The sequence below is a fragment of the Epinephelus fuscoguttatus genome, linkage group LG15 (assembly GCF_011397635.1).
Source record: "Epinephelus fuscoguttatus linkage group LG15, E.fuscoguttatus.final_Chr_v1".
In the NCBI taxonomy this organism is placed as follows: domain Eukaryota; kingdom Metazoa; phylum Chordata; class Actinopteri; order Perciformes; family Serranidae; genus Epinephelus; species Epinephelus fuscoguttatus.
This window is the reverse complement of record NC_064766.1, coordinates 39881815-39903045: the sequence shown is the minus strand read 5'-3', so window position 1 is coordinate 39903045 and position 21231 is coordinate 39881815. Positions and strand designations below refer to the sequence as shown.

Below are 21231 nucleotides of genomic sequence, written 5' to 3'. Positions count from 1 at the left end.
GATCTCCAGCAGAAATAGTGTAAATCACACAGAGCGGGGCCCAGAGTCTTTCTCATCGAGCTTTAATTAGCCCAACATGCTGGAAAGACTAATGAAGGTTTCCTAGAATATCCCCCTGTCCGCTTTTAAATAGCTTCCATATTAATTCACAAGTCACATAAATCTGTGCGCTAATGTGGTAAATATGTGAATGGTGATATAAAACTCCCACTCGTCCCGCTCTTTAATAGCGCCGCCTTCCACATCAGCTGCTTTGATGACATTTAGGCTGAGAGTTTTTTTTAGAAACCTATTAGTGAGTCCATTAGTTATGTTTCAATTATGAATGACAGTTAGGATCGAGTAATTAGGGCCCGAGATGGGGTCTTTGGGTGTGATGGTTCTCTTTTTCTCTCCTTGGTGTGGAGGGGTGTTAATGAGGCTCTACAGCCAAACATGTCATGGAGATCTCAGTGAGGAGGGTTGATCTGTGAAAGCAATGTATCTGGTCTTCATAAGCTGCTGCAATGATGTCGTAAGTCTACTGCAGTGATCAATACACAGTCACTTCTGGTGAACGCTGACCTCGGTGCCATCTGCCGTCATACTTCACACAGTTGGTTAGTTACAGCCTGACGCAGTGACAGGACACTTCATTTCTATTGGATGTCATAGGGATCAAACCTGTGACCTGGGAGTTGCAGGACATTCTCTTACCCTCTGGATTTGGGAGGCTGAGAAGATACATGAGAGGTGTAGTGGCATTCCCTCTGAATATCAAAGAAAGCCACTAATGAGCTGTAGGCACAGTAACTTCACTCGGTCACACCGTAGAAAAACCATAGTTCCTGTGCCGAAAGCAGCTCTCTGCTCAACTAAACTGATCCACATGCAGTGTCTCACTCTCCCTCCCCTCCATGTCGGGCTGTTGGACTCTCCTGGTTCTAACATAGCCTCATTACACTGGAGCGTTCCGGTCTGACGCCTCCTGGCCTCCAATGAGCCGCCATGTTCAACATGCTGGATTAAGTTACTGCTGTGAAAAGCTACAGAGCAACAACAACAGGAGCCCTGATACACCGGCTGATAGAGAGGAGGGAGCTCAGTTCACTTACTGCAGACACTCGGGCAGCAGTGTTTGTTTTGGAGGCTGAACTGAAAGGGTCAGTTCACCCAAATGACCAAATTAAAAACCATAGCTGTCTCAGTCCTTGCACATAGTTTGCGTTTTATTCGTCCAGGTTTTTAGATATCTGCCTCTGCTTTCACCCAAACACAGTACAATGATCGGAAATTAACTTTAGTTTGTGAGGATAACATTAAAAGGTAATCTTAAGGAGTGGTGCTTTAAGCTAATATCAAAAAAGAGGGGAAACGACTGGCCCAAATGTTGGAGTTATCACAGACTTCAGGGGTGATCACAAAAATGAGACGCTAAAGACGCGCATGCTTCAAAGACGCTTATTCAATGCGCGCTAGCTACTGCCATCTGACACTCAAAAAGTTGAAAATATTTTAACTTTTCAGCGTCTACGTGCGTCTAAAAAGAAGCGTCTGCAAAAAAGAGTGTCTAAAAAGACGCCGGAAAAATGCCCGTCTAATAAGACGCTTGAACGCCGGTCAGACGCGCCGTTTCCAGCGTTTCATCTCAGCGTGATCGCTCCCTTACACAGCCTGTTCTCACTCCCAACTCGTCAAATACCTCCACTTTGTCACTGGATCTCAGCGTCAGACACTGACGCACAGAGGCACCGTGTGCAGCAGTATGATGTGCACCAGTTGGTAGCAGTTACTGATGCAGCAGGCAACAACCCAACTCGTCAGACACTAGTGTTTTGTTAGCAGATCTTGGCATCAGACAACGACGCACAGAAGCACCCTTCGCAGCGGTATGATACACACCAGCTGGCAGCAGTTTGTGGGACTGTTGTTTACAGTGATAGTTGCCAGCAGCAGTTTGTGGCACCGCCATCAGAGTGAGAAAATATGGCAGGCGGGAGGAGAGGTGCGTGGGTCAAAAAAACTCTGGACTTTCACTCTGGAGCCCGCTGTTTGTTTCCCATGCGAAAGCAAAAGTCAGTGGAGTTCTTTTAGTAGCAACATGGTGTGCTAGTGTAGCGTGCTATGTTAGTGACGTATGTCACAGGACATGACATAACAGTAGTAACAGCTGTACTTACTTTAGGCAAACCATAATGTTCTTTTTCTAAACCTAACCATGTACTTCTGTCACTTGTGCATTTAATGAGCAGAGGCTGTACATTTCCTGTGAAAACAAAAGTGTATTTTGAAAAGACATAATGCATGTAGCACCGTCCCTAAGCATCTAAAACTGACGCAAGAGGGTACCTAATGTGAATTGTATGTATTTTGATGTGTAGGTCCACTGACAAAGCAGCAGTATTTGACAAGTTGGGCTGAGAATGTGTTAAAAAGACCAACATTCAGAGAACATTAAAACAACACAGTAATTGAACAGTATATATCTGGATATGTGTGCAAAGAGAACGGAGAAACATTGAGAGGAAATGGGATAAAGAAAGATAGATGATAGATGAAGTGATAGAAGTGGGGAATGAAAGTGAAGGGAAAGATGAGGGAAAAAGAAAAGGGGAACAAAGCTGTAGAGACACTGAAGGGTGGACAAAGGGGAGAAACAAAGTGAGGTAGAGAGAGTTTTAACTCCCTTGTAGGATCAGCGGCTGGGAAATTAGCAGTATGACATTATCTTGTTGCTCTGAGCAAAGAGGTGGACGACGGCCAGAAACTACAGCAGAGCTGCCAGGTCCAACAAGAGGCTGATAAGCCACTTACTGCGTGTGTGTGTGTGTGTGTGTGTGTGTGTGTGTGTGTGTGTGAGTGACTGTGTGACTGCACTGAACGATATTAGACCTTGTATCTGAGTTATCCAGTATTATTGTGTGGTCTATTCAATACAGCACTGAGAGAAAATTATATCCCATCTGAGAGACAATTTTGTGTGTGTGTGTGTGTGTGTGTGTGTGTGTGTGTGTGTGTGTGTGTGTGTGTGTGTTTGTACTTGTACATGATACATAGTGAGGACCAAGAAACAAAAAAAAAATTCAGAGTGAGGACATTTTTGAAAAGTGAGGACATTATGACCTGTCCTCTCTTCTTCATAGGCCTGTTCGGGGTTGAGACTTAGTTTTGGGGTTCAGGTTATGATTTGGTTTATGTAAGTGTAAAGGTTGGGGGTAGGCATTAGTTGTGATGGTTAAGGTTAGGGACTGTTCTTAATTTATCAGAGAAGGGGGGGTGGCTGTAGTGTGACTTTGTTTTTTATTTTTATTTTTCTATTTTGACCCTCCCTGAAGCAACAAATATTTTTCCTTGAGCCTCTCCAAGTGACTGCTGGAAAATGCAAGACCCTCCCTCCAGTAAAAAACAGTTGTTGGTTTTTAAAAGGCTTGGTTTGTTGCTTTTGTCGTACGTGCTGCTTAGTTCATGCAAATTGTTTATTTCTGGCCAAATTTTAAATATAGAATAAAGTGATTTTAAGATCAGATTTGGTTATGTTTTTTATATCTAACTGAAGCATTTGTTGCACACGGTGTGTCCAAGGACTGTTGGAAATTTGAAAATCCAATGATAATTTCTGTTTTTACAGTTTCTGGCTGTAATAAATGGTGAAATTTTTAAAGAAAACGTGCCCTCTAAGGCAAATGATACAATAAATACAAAATACAACTGTTTAAAGTTTTATGCCCCTCCCCAAAGCCAAACAAACGCATTGGCCCCTCCTCAGTTCTCAAAAGTTATTTGAAATGCCTCCCACTTTTTGCACCACCCCTCCCCCCTCATAAGAAATTAACAGTCCCTTAAGGGAAGGGATTGAGGGTCCTCACAAGGACTGTAGTACAAGAATATGTGTGTTCTTGTTTTCATTGTGACAACATGTTTCAGATCTTTGCAGTGATGACAGCGTTATCAAGTTATAGTCAGTTTAGTCTGTGCTTTTAGGATTACCTTAGAGATCCGTGATGATCTCTGTAAAGCTCATGATGTTCAGTTTTTGTTGGTTCTTTTTTAACGTCGATGATTTGACTCTGTGGTCATTTAAGAGTTTATAGTTAGTGAGCAGAAAGCTCAAAGCCTTCTTAAGGATTAGGCTGGTTCATGGTTTAATTACTGACAACAGATCCCATTAAAAGACCAAAACAACAATGTGTTAGCTCGTCTCTGAATACTTCTGAGCTCTAAGCCCATTAGTTCCAGCTGATGACGGAAATCTTTAAAAATATAAATGTGTAGTTTCAGCAGGGATTTAGTGGCATCTAGTGGTGAGGAGTGCAGAAACCAGCTGAAACTTCTTCCGGTTAGAATTCCTTCAGTGTTTATTGTTCAGGAGGTTTTTACAGGGAGCCAAATTATCCGCAGAGGTCTCCTCCTCTCCAAAACAAATCGACCAGGTGATACACCTGTACGAACACTGAATAAAGCAGTTTGATGTTAAACATCAGTATACTACGGTTGCTGACAGAAAAACATAAAAGTCCCTATCTAGAGCCATAGTTTGGTTTGTCCATTCTGGGCTACTTTTAAAACATGGAGGTGCAAGATGGTGATCTCCTTAGACAAGGACCCACTCCTGTGTAGATATAAATGCTTCATTCTAAGGTGCTGAAAACACAATTATTATTTTCATGTGATAATAAGAAGAATACGTACTTATTATTTTGTATTTCATTTCTGCTGATATGTCTCCCCATACGCTACACACTGGAGCTTTTATGTTAGTAATCTACTGGGGGAGTTTCATGGAGATGTATATTCGTTAAAAGTTTGACCCTATTTATCTGGGGTGTCTCCTCTTAAGCTGCTGACATCATCTGGAGCGGCTCATATAGTCTGATTGTCTCATGTTTCCCAGATGTTACCACATTTTCAGTTTAACTTGGTGAGCACAGTTGTATCATAGCAGCTTGAAAAAAAACCACTCCAAAAATAAGACCTGAGTTGCAATAAAGTGGATTTATTCTTTAATAATGTCACTGCAGGTTTGTGCAGGTATAGTAAACCAATCTGTGTGTGTGCTTCTTGGGAAGGCAGAGCTGTGGGAGATAAGGAGCATTATTTTTTCCCGTAGTGTTGCCTCATTTACAGAGAGCCACGGGATAATCACGTATAATTTTCTGCTCTTTATTCGCTCGAGAAGCAGTCAGAAAGAGATTCACTCTTCCTTTAAAGCTTCCTATTCTGCAGCCTCTCAGCGCCGTAATCTGCCGTCCCTATTCTGCGCCGAGGCCACATAGAGGCTCATATTGTGTGTCTGCTGTGGGAGCAAAGTTGCTGAGAACGCTCCACGTTTCAGAGGCCCCGCTCGGGCTGTGGCCGGCTCCGGTTACCCCGCCTCTCTGCCTCTTCCAAGGCACACAGGAGTCTTATTTTACCCAGGGAGCTCTTGCCTTTGTGCTGCCAAATATTGTCAGCCATTGGACAATAAAGGAGACCAATCTCTCGCAGCTCTTTGAGGCTTCCTTCTGCCAGGAGAGCAGCATTGTTACGTCGAGGCAGCAGACCATGAAGACTTCAACTCCTCTGTGAGAGCAAAGTCAGACTCAAGGAGAACTTGTAGCTGAGACTAGAAGAGGGATTCCTGGTGTTGCTTGGTTCATCCTTAGAATGAACCAACATCCTCAGAACGAGTGCTAAAATCTCTAAAAAATCCCTGGTTTATACTCAGTGATAAAGCAACTTAGCCAAATGTATTGCAGTGTAGAATTATACTTAAATAATCAATCCTGTTAAGGATATAATGTTTATGAGAGGTCCGAGGTGTTTAGTCACTTTCACACTTGTGACATTAGCCAGGTGGGCTTGTGAGCAGATATTTTAAATTAGAATTTCACCTTTAATGTCACTGAGATGGAAATGATTTTGACTTGTAGTTTGCGGTCTTGCTTTCGTCTTGATGCAAAGACAACATTTATACTTTGTCATATGGATAAAAAAGCGCAAATTGGACTCAGCTGCAAAATTCTGTGGGCATGTTTGTTTGCGCTTAAACATCATTGGCACAGTATCTTGTGTATTGGACCTTGAGACAGGGCAGATAGTGGCTGCAAGTGATGTACAGCTCATGGTGCTATCAGCAGCTGCAAACCATTTTTTGTGAATTTGTCTTGCTGGTTGTCACCATAGATGAAGATGGACGACATGTCTTTACTTCCTCTCACTGTACAACAATGAAGCCAAAATATCCTGGATATGGCCACCACCATCTTGCTCTAGTGACACAATGTGGAGCCAGAGTCTGCCCAGTAGCATTCTCCGTGGTATTGAGTTTCAGCCAATACATCTGTCCATTCAATTACAAGCAGTGCCATCGATCACCAGCACACTGATTGGCACTCACAGCTCTCAATCATTACATCAAATCCCCTTTTTATAGGATTAAATAAATAATGGTTACGTCAATGTGATAAGAACCACCTAAAATGACAGAAACCATCTTTGGGAAAAGTTTTGTTGACTTATACTTTGAGTTTTTGGTTTGGCCCATATCCACTTACATAGAGGGGGCAGGGATTATGACCTGTACTGCGGTCAGCCACCAGGGGGCAATCAATATGTTTTGGCCTCCCTTTTAGGGAGCTGTCATGTTGTCTGTCTTTATACAGTCTATGGTTGCCACTTGGTATAGTACTATGTATCATGGCTTCCTCATCCTCCACACTGTCTCTCTCTTCTCTCTTTTCTTCCATTTCAGCCAAAAACTGAGTTTACTTGAGCGTGTTCGTCTTCCCAATGCACGGCCATCAGTTGGGACAGGCAAGAGGCTCACAGGTAACGCCGACTCCATCGAGGAAAGTCCCTCCAAGGAGCCAAAACCTGCCGGCTTCAGTAACCGGGAACGCTTCCGCACCGCCTTCCGCATGAAGGCCTACACACTCCGCCAGAGCTCTGAAGGTATGACAACAACAACTGCAATCATGAAAATAAAAGGTGGAGTTTGAACTGTACGATGCAGCTACCTAATGTGCCACATGGTCATTATCATATTAACTGTCTATGGTTTGCTCATGTGCAGTTCTTACATCAGCGTTTTCCTGTTGTTTTCTTTGTTAGATGCCGGAGCCCTGGCAGAACCAGCCTTAGAGGAGCGGGGCTTCCCTGCAGACATCCTCATGGAGGAGATGATCCCCACACTTAAACTGGTCATCAGGGCAGTCAGGTCAGGAACTTTAGAGAGATCTGAGAAATTATCTGCACAAGCATTTGATGCCAGTTTGTAGGACATGATGATTTAAAATGTGACATACACAATAAGATTGGTACTTAAAAAGTGTGAATGTTAGTTGTAGCCTCAAATGTGACAGCAGGAGGGTGAGCATTGGAATCCAGAGAGTGTGGGCAAAACTCAGTCATGCTTACATTTTGCTGGTAAATCTATAGGCCACAGATGACATAATGCAGGAACTTAATCTAACACGAGGGCCTGTGAGATGAGTGATTAACCCTGTGAAAGTGCTGCTTCCTTCCACACCATTATTTTGGGGCTGAATGGGTCACAATGGGATGCTGAGACCTGACGGGTTCTAGTTTCAGGACCAAGCTTGTGCAATGTTTGGGCATGTTTGAGTCAGCTCAAAGTGGGAGTTCTGAGGGACAAAAGACGGAGCTCAGTGGGTGGCAGGGGGGATTAAGATTAGAGATGACTTACAAGAAACTGAAAGGTGTCATGTTTGATCCCGGCACAATCAGGAAGAGCTGTCTGGTGAATGCAACACCAAAGACTAGTTTCTGGTACCAGGTACAAACAGTGTGAACTCCTACTTGCCCTTCATAATGTCCAACTCTGGTTGACTTGTATCAAACAAATGGCCAAACGTTGAAGGTGCTGGTTTAACAAGGATAGATTTAGCACACACTGGGATGGTTGTCAGCTCAACATGAGGATGGTGGGATGAGGGTCAGCAGCTTCAAATCTGAGACTGGGATTGCTAATTCCGAGTTGGAAGTAAGTTGCTACCCCAAGTGAAGGAATTTGTGCCTCTTCGGGTCTTGTTTATGGGCATTCTCCGAACCCATCGGCTGTATTCGGCGTCTGACTTCTGGCAGACGGTGATACAGCCTCTGGGGGCAGACCCCCAATTTATTGGCATTCCGGTTTGATTTGGGCGGAGGAGGCGAATTTCCGTTTCCGACTTCCGTTTATATATAAGTAAATATGCTGAACCATTGCGATGGATTCAGAGTTTGCAGTGACACCAATTATGTTCCGCTTTGTTAGTTCACCGCACGGAGTGTTTAACCTGGCAACGACTACAGCCGGCTCAAACGTGATTGGTCAATATCACGCGGACTACAAACAGCCTACAACCGGAAACCAGGGCTCTTCCGCTCTTCTTCCGGAGGCAAGATCTCCGGGGTTTGCCTACAGACTTTACATTCACTAAATGTAGAGCCTGTATATAGAGACTAGTTTATGGGTGATGGTAAGAGAGCATGAAATTGTTAGATTGGTGTCGCATCTGCAGTAAAACTGCCATTGTGCCGGCCATTTGTGGTGGAGGTGAGGCTGATGGCAGAGCTCAATCTTATCCAGTCAACCTATGTTTCAACTCTCAGCTGTGCTCATGAGCTTTGGGTAATGACCCAAAAAAAGAAATCACAGACACAAGCAGCCAAAATGAGTGTCCTTAAGGCTCATTTATGCTTAATGTTAGATACATACAAGCACGGATGGAGCCTTCTGTCAGCGCTCTGCATTCATTTCATCTTGTGTTTGCACACATTTTCTGAAAGCTTACGGATACAGACGAGACGTAGCAGTGCCACCCAAAATCATTGAAGCAATATAGCATAGTTCAAGCGAGTAATGACAGTAGGACGTGAAAAAGATGTGTAAAATGGTGGAACAGGACAAATGGTCACATAGTGATAAGAATTCTCCATCCACATATCCGAAGTATTTGATGGCCTCACAGACCACCTCCATGTACAATGCCGTGTCCGTTAAAAGGTACATTGTTATGACCTCCTTTACTGTCACCATGTTTGTTGCTGTCAGAAACTTTTGACTGTACCCTCTGGTGCCAACTTGTGGATTGTCTGTGCCAGCATAACAGACACATAGAAGTATTTGGGCAGTGATGGTTACAACCTTTGAAATAAACAGAAATACCTTCATACATAAAGGGAGTATAAATAAGCCCTGAGGTGGTTGGACTCACACATAAGGTGTTTTGGACCAATCACTTCAGGGCCTACTGGGAAATTCCCACTGAGAACTACATACTTTCAAGGGCTTTTTCTCTGTTTGCATTCTCACTGCCAATGGGAATGCTGAAGTGACGTACTGTAAGCCGGTGGCTGGTATAGAAAAATCACTTTCACTTTGACAAGTCGAAATCGCGTTGTATTTCCACTGTCGCACGCATAATGTTAATGTTATGACCTGTTCTGTTGCTTGTTAAAATGGTGGTTGGTGGTGCTTGGTGGGCTGTGTTTGAACAATCACCATACACATACGTCACTCATGGTTCATGTTGTACTGGAAAAGTACCTACTCTGAAATAGGAGTAAAATAAAGTCCCTCAAAGTGGTGTTCTAAGAGCTACGATTGCTCTGAGTTCCTATGGTGCGGACACAACAAAAAGGGGGACTCTCAGAACTATGAAAAAGTTAAAAAATGCCTATAGATACCTGATAGACCATAGAGCATGCACAAAAATGGTAAGTACAGCAGGTGGAAGCTAAAGGTGTGCCACATCAAATGGATTTTGACCACAGAGAGAACACCAGTGTTTTCTAAGTTTGGTCAAATTTTGTCACTTTAATGTCCAAACTGTTGAATGTCAATTCTTTGTCTCACAGGATCATGCAATTCCTCTTGAACAAGAAGCGGTTTAAGGAAACTCTGAGGCCTTACGATGTCAAAGATGTGATCGAGCAGTACTCTGCTGGACACCTGGACATGCTCTGTAGAATAAAATACCTCCAGACAAGGTCAGTGACCACACTGCGCTATGAGGGAGTCTGTTTGTGTGAAGCAAATGTCTCCTCTTCCTCAAGTTCATTCTGTTTCTCTTTCTTTAAGGATCGACATGATTCTTGCCCCTGGACCCCCCCTCACCCCTAAACAAAAGAAAACTCAGAAAACACCCTTTACCTATCCGCCCAATCAGTCACCCAGGTACAGTACAGTCACTCTGTTCAATAGATAATGAATAGAGTAGACAATGCTATCAGATTATATTACAATATTAACCAGAATTGCTAAAATAATTCTAACTAGTATTTGTTTCCATTACAATGTCACATAACTGTGAATTTATCTTGGTGACATCTTCATCCTGTTTTTCTTTTCATGTAGTACATTATATATTCTAGTAGTCTTGCGCTGTTGCTCTGCGGTAGTGAATCTGTTGTTAATTTCCTGCTAACAAATGTCTGTGCAGTCCACGTCTACTCAGTGTCCCTATGTTCCAGGCATGAGTCCTACATAGCCAAAGCCGCCACCATGCCAGATGCCGAAGACCAAAGCATGATGGGTAGATTTGTGAGGGTGGAGAGACAGGTGAGGATTAAAACGGCAAAGCAGCTTGTGAGATGAATAATACAACATTTACAATATTTCAGATGTTCTAATGCACCTGACATATCTGTGAGAGACCCACAAAGGACTGGAGACATACAGTATGGACTTGATCAGAATTGTGTACCACATGTTGCTAGTTCAGAAATAAATCGGCCAAAGACAGTGTATCCTTTAGAGTTTGTTCGCACCAGCAATTATATCAGCAGAAGTTCAAACAAGAAAGTCTTTTCCTTTCTTTTTCATGGAACCATGACCAGTGGATTCAATCACAAAGGCAGGAATTTGTAAGGTACTTTCATGAAGACATCGAATTTGATGAGCTTCGACACTAATTTGCGCTGTTGACCAATTGCAAACTTGACAGTCCTGACCTTTTAAGGTTCTGAGAGCCTGAGAGTCCAAAATAGAGGAAGGTATGGTACCCTATTAGTTGCACCACACAACACCCAGGAAGTCCCTACTTCAAGCTTCCTTTGAAATAAGTTTGCACATCTCTGTACCATTAAGTCTCGTTGTGTTGCTTTCTGTTGTGACCAAACGAGGGATGTCAACAGTAAAACCGTTGACAATATTTCTGACTGGTTACACATGTCGATTTATATGTTACTTTAGCTGCTCCTCAGTTTACTGCACTGTGCACCACCTGGGTTTGGTGGGAGGTAGCTAATAGCAGTACTCATGTGGCCAATACCGCCAGTAATGCAGTCCCAACCCAACAGTGTTAATGTGGAAACATTGTGACCACCCTCCGGTCTCCCCCCAGCTCATCCCAATGAGTAAGCAGCTCAGTTTTGAGAGCACCACTAGCAAGCTAACGTTCTCAGGCTCCCTCCAAGGTGGTGTTCATTGCAGAGTGGCCAAGAAACCTGTGGAAACCGGAGGTTGGGCAGTTAACACAGCTAGTCAGCTGACAGAAAATAAAATAAAAGGCAAAACATTAAAATTTCATCAGCTCTAATTACCTCTTCTCTAACCACACTGGACCAAAAGGGAAGGCCTCTTGTATGACTTTTTTTTTTCTTAAAAATTAACCGTTTAGTAACAGGTCAATGGGTGTTGGCCTTTTAGAAAGCCAGATTACCCAAAACTGACCAACCTCAAGTGTGACCTTACCACTGACAGCAGATACATTTACACAGTACCCATGACTGTAAGAGGCTTGTTAGTTTATTAGCAGTTCTAACTCACCCTGACTCAGCAAATGTTTTTACTAGGAACAGCTGATCATGAGTCTGTGCTGCTGATGTAACATGTCTCTGTCTCAGGTGGAGGACATGGAGAAGAAGCTAGACTTCCTGGTGGACATGCACATCCAGCACACTGAGCATCTGCAGGTAGACTCTGCTGGCGCCGCCCACATGACCCTGGAGGCCTGCGACCCTACGGGGAACGGTGAGATCCGGCGGGTTTTCTTCAACTACGCTGAGGCGTTCCCGCACATGTCATACCAGATGCCTGTAAGCAAAGTGAATCTGTATTATGGCAGAGGAAGAGGAGGTGGAGAGGGGTTGGCTGGTGGAAGTCACGTACCTCCAGACCATCAACCCCCAGCGTCACACCTCCACCAACGCCACCCTCCAGCTGCCATTCCCACCTACACCGAGCGTCCCACAGTGTTGCCCATCAGCTCCCTGCAGGACTTGTCAACAGGGCTGGGCAGGACCACAGGGGGGCGGGGGGGCGACTCGCCGCTTTCCCTACTATCGGTGAACCACGAGGAGCTGGAGCGCTCGCCGAGCGGGTTCAGCATCTCTGGGGAGCGGGAGGAAGGGGGGGAATTTTCAATGGGGGCCGGGATGGCAGCCGGGGACGCAAGCTGGACGAGACCCAGACCGAGCTACCTGGCAGAGGGGGAGACAGACACAGACACAGACCCCTTTACACCCAGCGGGGGGCCCCTGCCACTCTCCTCCACAGGGGAGGGATTTGGTGATGCTGTGTGGAATACGCCGCCTTGAGAGGTGTTCATGTGACCACACAGAAATCCACAACTCTGAGTTAAGACCTTAAATCCAACCTACGCCTCTAAACCCAAATCAGTTTGGGTCAAAGCCGCACCTCTGGACCAAACCATTTGGAGGAAAGGTGGGTCTAATCTGCCTAGATGCTGCAAGGTCATGAGCGAGGTCATCGACCTTCAGAGGCCAACGCCAATCTCACCAACCGTCCAGACAGAGAGCCATGGCATTGAGACTGCCCAGAAAAAAAGGGAAAACAGACAGTTTGTAAAGTAAAACTCTGTACAGCGCACTCTTCGCAAAAATTTAGCTAAAATAAAAAAGAACATTAATATACATACTATATACACCCAAAAGCTTTATCGCTGCAAAGCCAACCGCACTGCATGTAACGCATGCGATTTTTAGTGTAGACACTGCAAAGTTCAGGATATCAGGAAACGGAAAAAGCGATTGAATGGATACATATACTTGCTATGCCATTTTGTAACACTTATTTTTTTATATGAAGACATTTTCATCGTTTTTTGCATGGTTTGCATGATAATGCACCATTGGAGGGGTGACGGTTGGAGGGTGATAATGGAACCAAAAGTCTCCTGTCTCTTTGTTTTGTATGTGTGATGAGTATGTGTGGATGAGTGTGTGAGAAAGGTTGTGAATGAGAGAGAGAAAGAGGGACTTGGGTAACAAAACACTGGTTAGTTGCTGGCAGTCGTGTTTCACCACTTTTTGCTTTTCTCACGTTGTGCTGTAAATCCTCCGAGGATCAGTTCTGTTCCAAACCAGAACTTCTGATCCCATCACTTTGTCTTCACACCACTGTGCTCTTGAGTTGTATGTCACCACATTATGCATACAAACTTTCCAGTTCAAAAGAAGTTAAAAATTTAACAGAATTTGAAACACTAAATCTCTGCTGCTTTGTTGGCACATGAATTCAGGGATATAAACCGCCTGTGTGTCTGCGTCTGACTTCAGTTTATCACTGCTTAAAGAGAATATTACCTAAATGATTTACATTTGTTAAAGCAAAAGACAGTCGCTAAAACACTAATAGGTACCTATATAGAGGAAAACGTTTTAAATTGAACACTAATATTTTACTTTATCACACAGTGTTTTACGTGCCGAACTCCACCACCTGGCACCTGAGTACAATAACACAACCATTTAAAGAATCTGATTTTAAACATATAGTTGAAAATTGGCCCAAAACAGCTCAAATTCTAAAACTGCAGATAAATTGTTGAAGTTGTTGCATGAGGCATACAAAGCCAAGGTCTCACTGAAAGTTTGTTGTCAAAAGTAAAGGGTAACTTTGGTATGTTTTTGGTCTGGACCCTATTTTCCCATGTGTTTGTGTCTAAGTGACAAATGGGAACAAACATTTTTTAAATTGGTCTAGTATTGAGGAGAAACCAAACTTGACTGGCAGCAGTGTAACCACTTGGGGCAGTCGTGCATCATCAATTTACGTCCAATAAAAGTACTTGTTTTGGCTAGCGACAGGCTCAGATTGTTATTTTAAGTGTCTGACAACATTATAGAAACGATCCCTGCAGAGATAGACATTTTTGTTACAGAGTAAGATTCTTTTTGTTTAACCAGAAATAGCCCCAAAAGCACCATCGCCCAACCCACCAGAATCTATTTAAATGAACATTAATTTAATCATCATACAACACACTTCATTTGAAGTCTTTAGAAAGTAATAAAATCACAAAAGCTGTCTTGGTTCTTCTTTCCACTGTTCCAACAATCACCAACTGTGGTTTGGTTGAAATAAACCCTTAATTCACCCAGTTAGATGTGAACATATGCTGGTTCTGTACATGCTAAAGTTACTGTTTATTTAAATGGAGTCTGGTGGGTTTGGCAGTGGTGATTTCAGGGCTGTTTCTGATCTGTCTCTGAAAAGATCTTTTCCATAATGTTAACAGACACAATCTGAATCTGTCAGTAGCAGTAACAGGCACTTTTAAGCCCCTTACCCACTGCACAAAAACTCACCAACACCTGCTCTCTATTGATTTTTAATCTGTTGTCTGGCCCATCCATGACATTGAAGGTGATACAAGAAGAAATTAAAAATAAAACAGAAAGGTGTACTTGTCTACCGTAGAGCCGTGTATATGGCTCTGGTTTGTTATCAGTGGGAAAGTAGTTTATGGCCTGTACGAGGGGTTTTGTGGAAAAAATAGTTTTTCTAATTAGTCTCTACAAAAAAAAAGGTCCACTTTGAAACATACCAAAGTTTACCGTTAAGAGCTTAAATATCAGAATAATGACAAAAAAGGTCAAACTTTAGATGGAATTTCTACAGCAAATGTCATCCACTCATCTAAGAGAGCTGGAATAAACGTGTCCATGAGCCAGTGTTTACAACACAGCTCAACATCTCTGAAGATCAGCATCAGATGCCGAAAATCAGTTATGGACTTTTGATTATAAACAGAACCTGTTTACAAAACTGACTTCACATACTTTTCTGTCCAATAACAAGTCTTTTTAATAATGCAGCTTAAAAACACTCATCTTCATAATGTGCTTTTTTATCGAAATTTCTTCACAACAAACACAAATTACTGTATCATCCACGGCTGCACTGCGAGCAACTCAAATGTCCAGTTATGAACACAAACTCACGCTGTAAGCAACAACACCACATACTGAAAAGACTGGGGAGATGTGTAGAAATACCAGTAAGCTATTGGCTGACGAGGCGGAGCTTTCTGATGATACAGACGCTGAAACGAGACGAGTCTGAGCACCACAAAAAGAGCTTTACAGCAGATCACATATAGGCCTCAACAGCATTTACTACTTTAGATTTAGAGCCACAATGATACTGAATGTAATATTTGACAACCAACTATATCTACACACGGATTATTACACAGTTATAGCATGTTACAGCACCTTCAGAGTCCGATTTTAAGAGGGGCCTCCACACCAGGCTTCAACAGTGGTTTATGGGAACCTGCTCAGAGTGCGGTCACATCTGCTGTGTGTTTAGTTTAATCATCAGGAAAGTGGAGTTTTGTACTGGTTTGTCTAAGTTAAAGCCAGAGGTCTGCAACAGTAAGTTAAATGGTCATTAGCCAACAACAACCAGAGAAAACCACAGTGATGAGTACAAACCTGTCATGTTGCAATGTCTTTAAACTGCTGTTCGTGTCCTTTGTGAAACCAAAAGACAGAGTTGAGTTATTTTAACTTAGAAACTTGCGTCAGATTTGTAACGCAAGTTAACTTACATACGTAACTTAAATGAGTACTTTGCCCTCAGAATGACCTCTAGTATTTCAATTTGTCTCTGCATAACCTTGAATGCCTGCACAACCTGGTCTCACTCCAAAGTCTCGTCGAATACTGGAGCTTGGGCAGTGGCTACATCAGACACCAATGAAAGAAAGTCCTTTCACGTCAGCATGATATGCAGCCGGTCGCCTTTATTGTGTAACAGCACCTGGCGGCTTCAGGGGGAAATGCAGCAACACAAAGATGTAAGTTAAGGGGGTGAAAGTCAGAGTAGGGCAGGTGGGAGTGGTGGTGGATTGAACCAACAACCACTGGCTTTAACCCAGGAGGCTGGTATTTGCTTCCCATGTGTTTGTAAAGCCTAATCCTGTTTGTTGTTTACCTAAACCCAATCCAAGTTTCAACAACAAATGTGCATGGTAACATTTTAGCCAACACATGCACGTGGTATGATTTAGGCAACAAAAGCACATGGTTAGGTGTAGGAAAGAAGAACAGGGTCGTGGTTGTTGGACCTATCCACTTTTGTCCCCTAACTTGCATTGCTGTCTGTGTTTCCCCTGAACACCGCCAGGCACCGTTACAGAATAAGGGCAACATCATGCTGACTTGAGGATGGCTTTTTCAACAGTGTCTGACGCCAGAAGTCACTGAAGAAGCGGTGGTATCTGAATACTTCAGAATGAGACCGGGTTGATAAATGAGACTCAGATTATACTGCACAAGTTGTGTGAGAGTTTGTGAACAGATTTTCTGATAAAGTTTTGTTGCTGTTAAACGCGGTCCCCAGTGACTTCAGGTCATGAAGAATGTTTGCCTTTTTTGGATTCTTCGTTCACCATGGAGGCATACAAAAAAAAATGAATTCAACAACCTATTCTGTCATTTAGGTATGAGGAAGCATTGAGTGCTCCTTCAAAATAGATGTTGGTTTGTAAGAGGAAATCTTAAATGACCCAGCATTATTTAAGTGGGATAACACACAACAAGATGTATTGATTTACAAATATAACTGGAAGAGGCGGTGACGAAGAATGTTGACACTAGCTATGTTTCCATCCAAAAGTGATTCGAATCATTGGGAAATGCGCATTAAAAGAAATACGAATCCTGTGTGTTTCCATTAAATGTACGGACTTTGGTGAAAACTACGAACTCGCACGAGTTTTCCGCAGAACCGGAAACAAAACAAGTCTCGCATTCTTCTTCTTCTACGTTTTCTGGCAGTTGGCAACCAGCTTGTAAATGCATTACCGCCTTCCCGACCCGGAGTGTGGATATCACCATAGAGAGAGGTGCACTACGTCAGACTTAGTTCGAACATAACTGTTTCCATCCCGCGATTTGTGAATCAGCATTTTTTCGAATCAACCAAAACCCGGCTAAAGCGAGCATATTTTAGTTTGTGCAAATCAGGGGATTTTAATTCGAATTTTGGCGTTTCCATCATAATTTTCCGATGTGATACTTCTAGATGCACATCTAAATAGGCTGATGGAAACATGGCTACTGTTCTTTTGTATTTCAGGACATATTGTAAATTATCACCTTCTTTTATTATCACCCCAACTTATCACAGGCAAAGAGAGAAACTGTTCAAACCAAGCAGAAAACTCCGGTGCTACAAATAAAGCCAAAAATTGCAGTTCGCTGACTGTCCACTTGAGGCCAGCTCCTGGAGCCAGTTGATCCCCACAGACCCTCCATGTTAAAATGCCCAACTTTACAGCAGAAATAAACATGTTTAGAGCCTGGTCCCAAACAACGATTTTGAACTCTATACCTTCTTTTGGTTTATTAAAGTTATAGCACAATTAAGGGCGGGCCAGTTTGAGCAACAGGCTGTGCCGATAGTGTCCTCCATTAGTGGTTCTCGACTGGTGGGTTACAGTCCAAAAGTGGGTTGCAGGTTCATTCTGAATGGACGGCAAGTGACGCGCAAATGTGTCAATATTGTAAAAATCACACTTTATTTTTTATTACAGTGAATTTCCAACAGAGAGGTTTTCCTACTGAGTGAGTGACTAACGGACAGCCGCTTGACAGAGACAGCAAACTAGCTCGACGTCATGGCCAAGTATGACGCCGAATGTATAAAACTGAGGAAGGTACGACTAACATGAAATCTGGACCACGTAGCTGGACGAGTTGGGAACAACCGTCCTTGGTAGCGACGGCCAAAATACCAAACTTGAGGCATCAAAACAGGAGTCCACAAACCATAGGGTGACATCACGCTAGCTACGTCCATTATTTTTACAGTCAGAGGTTGAAACCGTCCATTTTTAAAGTCATTTTAAGAGATCATTGGGTCATGGTTACGTGCAGTTGCCTTTAGGGCTAATCTAAAATTATCGTGTTAAATGATTTTAACGGGAGTCTTTACCCATGGCTGCGGCTGGTGATCGTTGCCCTGTAATGGTGCCTGCTGAATGGGTTCTACCACAAAGAACAATGCAGAGCGGTTTGATAAAACATCTCAATTTAATCACAAACTTACCTGACTTTATCTGAATTGTCTGAATGAGGCAAACTCCACCCGCCTTGTGCATCGAGTAGGTTTAAACAAGCACTCAGATTGAAGCCCAGTGTGGACGCAGCTACAGTCTGTGAGATGAACGAGGTGAACGGACACGTATTATTATTATTATTATTATCTATTTATCTTATTGTATTACAGTTACTATTACTTACCTTCTGCTACTGAAGCCCATTCAATTATATATTATAAAAATAAATTATCTTGCAATGCGGACACAAATTGTCACCACATATAGATATAACATGATGATATATCCCTGTAGACATTCATTCATCGTGCCTCTGAAGCAAGAAACATCACTCAGAATGGCTCCACATCGTCATTCTGTATTTAGTGTTTCAGTGCCACTCCATCTCACCACACACCAAACACACCACACAGGATTTTATGAATGTGAACTCTGTTTCCTTCCGTAGTGATCTGTCTTTTTTTAAAACTAGCACACCGTGCAGTCTTGCTTTTGTAAAATGCTGTTTTGTAGCTTGATGATGCTTTTGGCTCATTCACTGAACATGATTTCAGCTGCACAGAAATGTAAAGGTTGCAATGTTTCACTTCTCGTTTGTTTCTTTTATTTTATATCAAATCAATGTTTAACTGTTGCGTCCGTTCACAGCGGAGTTGATCGTGTTTTAACGTCAGAAAGAACTCACTCTCCGAACTCATTGAACACCAGTGTTTTTGTTGCCTCGCACATCAAGTTCCATTTACAGGAAAATACAAAACTGCTTCCAGTTGGAATTTAAACTCCTATTGCTTCCTTTCTAAATTAACATGCATGTATCAGTTTGAGAACATCAATGGAAATAACAATACAGCAGCATTGGTATATTTGTATTTACACCGGCAAATTACTGTTAAATTTAACATTCTATATTGTGAATTGTTAAAACTTTACAAATTGTCTTCCAAGACACCAAGATACACTGGGAAAAAGTGATGCTAGCAAACACTGAAAAAGTTTTTCAATTATAATTTATTACTCAAATAAACCTGAAGTTTTTCTCCTCAGGAATTCAGACGCTATTAATGAGTTGATGTTCACAATAAATACATATTTTTAATCTGCCATTGGTGTTACATTATTTTACTTGTTTTCAGTTGACTTGATAAATTGGTTTTTGTTTCATATCTGGAAATTCCTTCCAATAATGGAAAATTTTGGAGAAGAAAAAGATGGAAAATGAGAATAAATTTCTTTTTAATTTTGTTTTATTTTATTTGCAGTTTGCAGTGTGCACAAATTATTCCCTCAATATTTCAAGTATTCCAAGTGCTAGCATTACTTTTTACAGTGTGAAAATGATTCCAGTTTTATTTAATTTCCTGTCCAATTTCCTGGATTTTGTAAATGAAATTACATTTTGTGTGTTATGGGCAAGTAATCCCAACATCTTACTGTGTTATTTTCTTGTGAAGGCTCTGTACGAGTTGTGAGCACACGTTACTCCACTGTCTGTTTTTGCAAACATTCTCCAGTGATGACCTCACATCAAACCTCTCCACTAGATCATCACCCAGTCACAACGCTTCATTATAATAATATTTCTGGCTTATGAGGAGTTTAGACTGTTGATCAGAGAATATGAAAGGTTTAATGGACTGCATTTATTAGGTGTCTTTCTAGTCTTAGCGACGGCTCAAAGCACCTTGTGACACAGACACGATTCAACCATTCACACACAGGTGGTCGTGGCTGCCACACATCTGCTCAAACATAGATATTCACAAACCAATGCTGCAGCCATCAGGAGAAATTTTGGGTTCAGTGTCTTGCCAAACGACACTCCGACATGTAGACTGTAAGGGCCAGGGTTCAATCCACCGATTATCTGATTGGTCCGCTCGATCTCCTGAGTCACAGCCACCCCTGCTTCAGTAGTTCTGACAGTAACAACCATAATATACAACAAAAATACTGACTTTTCTCCTCTAGTAAGTTTTTGTCATTTGTCCAGGCCGCGAAAATATGTGCTTGAGTTTCTTTAGTTCTTTCCTTCTGTTGTTTGGTGCTGAGCAGGCAGCACACACTGTATTTAGGAGAGTCCGTTTCTTGAAATTATTGCCAATGGCCGTATAGAGGGATAGATGAGATCCAAAGGGATTCAGTTGTGAAGTCTTTGTGCAGCCGGAGAACCAACATCAGTAGCTAGTTTGTTTTGTTATCAAGCTAACGTTAGCTAATGTGCTAAAAAGAAACCCAGTATTCCTCTTAAAAGTATAGTGCACCCAAAAATGAAAATTCAGCCATTATCTACTCACCCATATGCTGAGGGAGGCTCAGGTGAAGTTTTAGAGTCCTCACATCACTTGCAGAGATCCAAGGGGAGAGGAGGTAGCAACACAACTCCACCTAATGGAGGCTGACAGTACCCCAGATTCACACGTCCAAAAACACATAATTGAAACCACAAAATATCTCCATACTGCTCGTCCGTAGTGATCCAAGTGTCCTGAAGCCCCGACATAAAAAGTTGTTTGAACAAACGTCATTTGAACTCTGTTTTTAGCCTCATTGTAGCCTGTAGCTCTGACTGCCTCTCTGGGCGTGAGACATGGGCCTTTGGTCTTATCACATTTAACCATAGTTGTCTTTGTTTTTGTTGACGGGCAGTGGCGGCTGGTTTTGAGCCATGGCTCCTTCTATTCTGGCTCCCAATAACACAAACGCAAACACAAAGACAAACACATTTTTAAGACTCCTGTGTAGCCTACAGCCCTGGTGGCAACTTGTGTTTTGCCTCCAGCTAATAAAATGATGTCATTGTGACATCACATTTATTATTTTGACTTAAGTGTTTTCCTACTTATAGACTAGTCCACTGGTCTAAGTTTAAACTTTGTCAGGGAAATTAGTGGTGAGGAACATCCATGATCACAAACTTTATTTGCAAGACATTATTTTCTGCAGTAATTCAAAATCA

At 42.4% G+C, this 21231-nt stretch overlaps 1 protein-coding gene across 1 annotated transcript in view; it reads left to right on the top strand.

Moving 5' to 3' along the window:
- kcnq3 (potassium voltage-gated channel, KQT-like subfamily, member 3) overlaps positions 1–19372 on the top strand; it is a 182823-nt gene extending 163451 nt beyond the window's left edge. The window contains exons 11-16 of the mRNA XM_049598482.1: positions 6710–6909; positions 7069–7174; positions 9820–9951; positions 10043–10138; positions 10435–10522; positions 11809–19372. Of these exons, the coding sequence (XP_049454439.1) occupies positions 6710–6909; positions 7069–7174; positions 9820–9951; positions 10043–10138; positions 10435–10522; positions 11809–12501 (1315 nt within the window). The 3' untranslated portion in view covers positions 12502–19372. The remainder of the gene's footprint in view (positions 1–6709; positions 6910–7068; positions 7175–9819; positions 9952–10042; positions 10139–10434; positions 10523–11808) is intronic.
- Positions 19373–21231: the final 1859 nt, after the last annotated feature.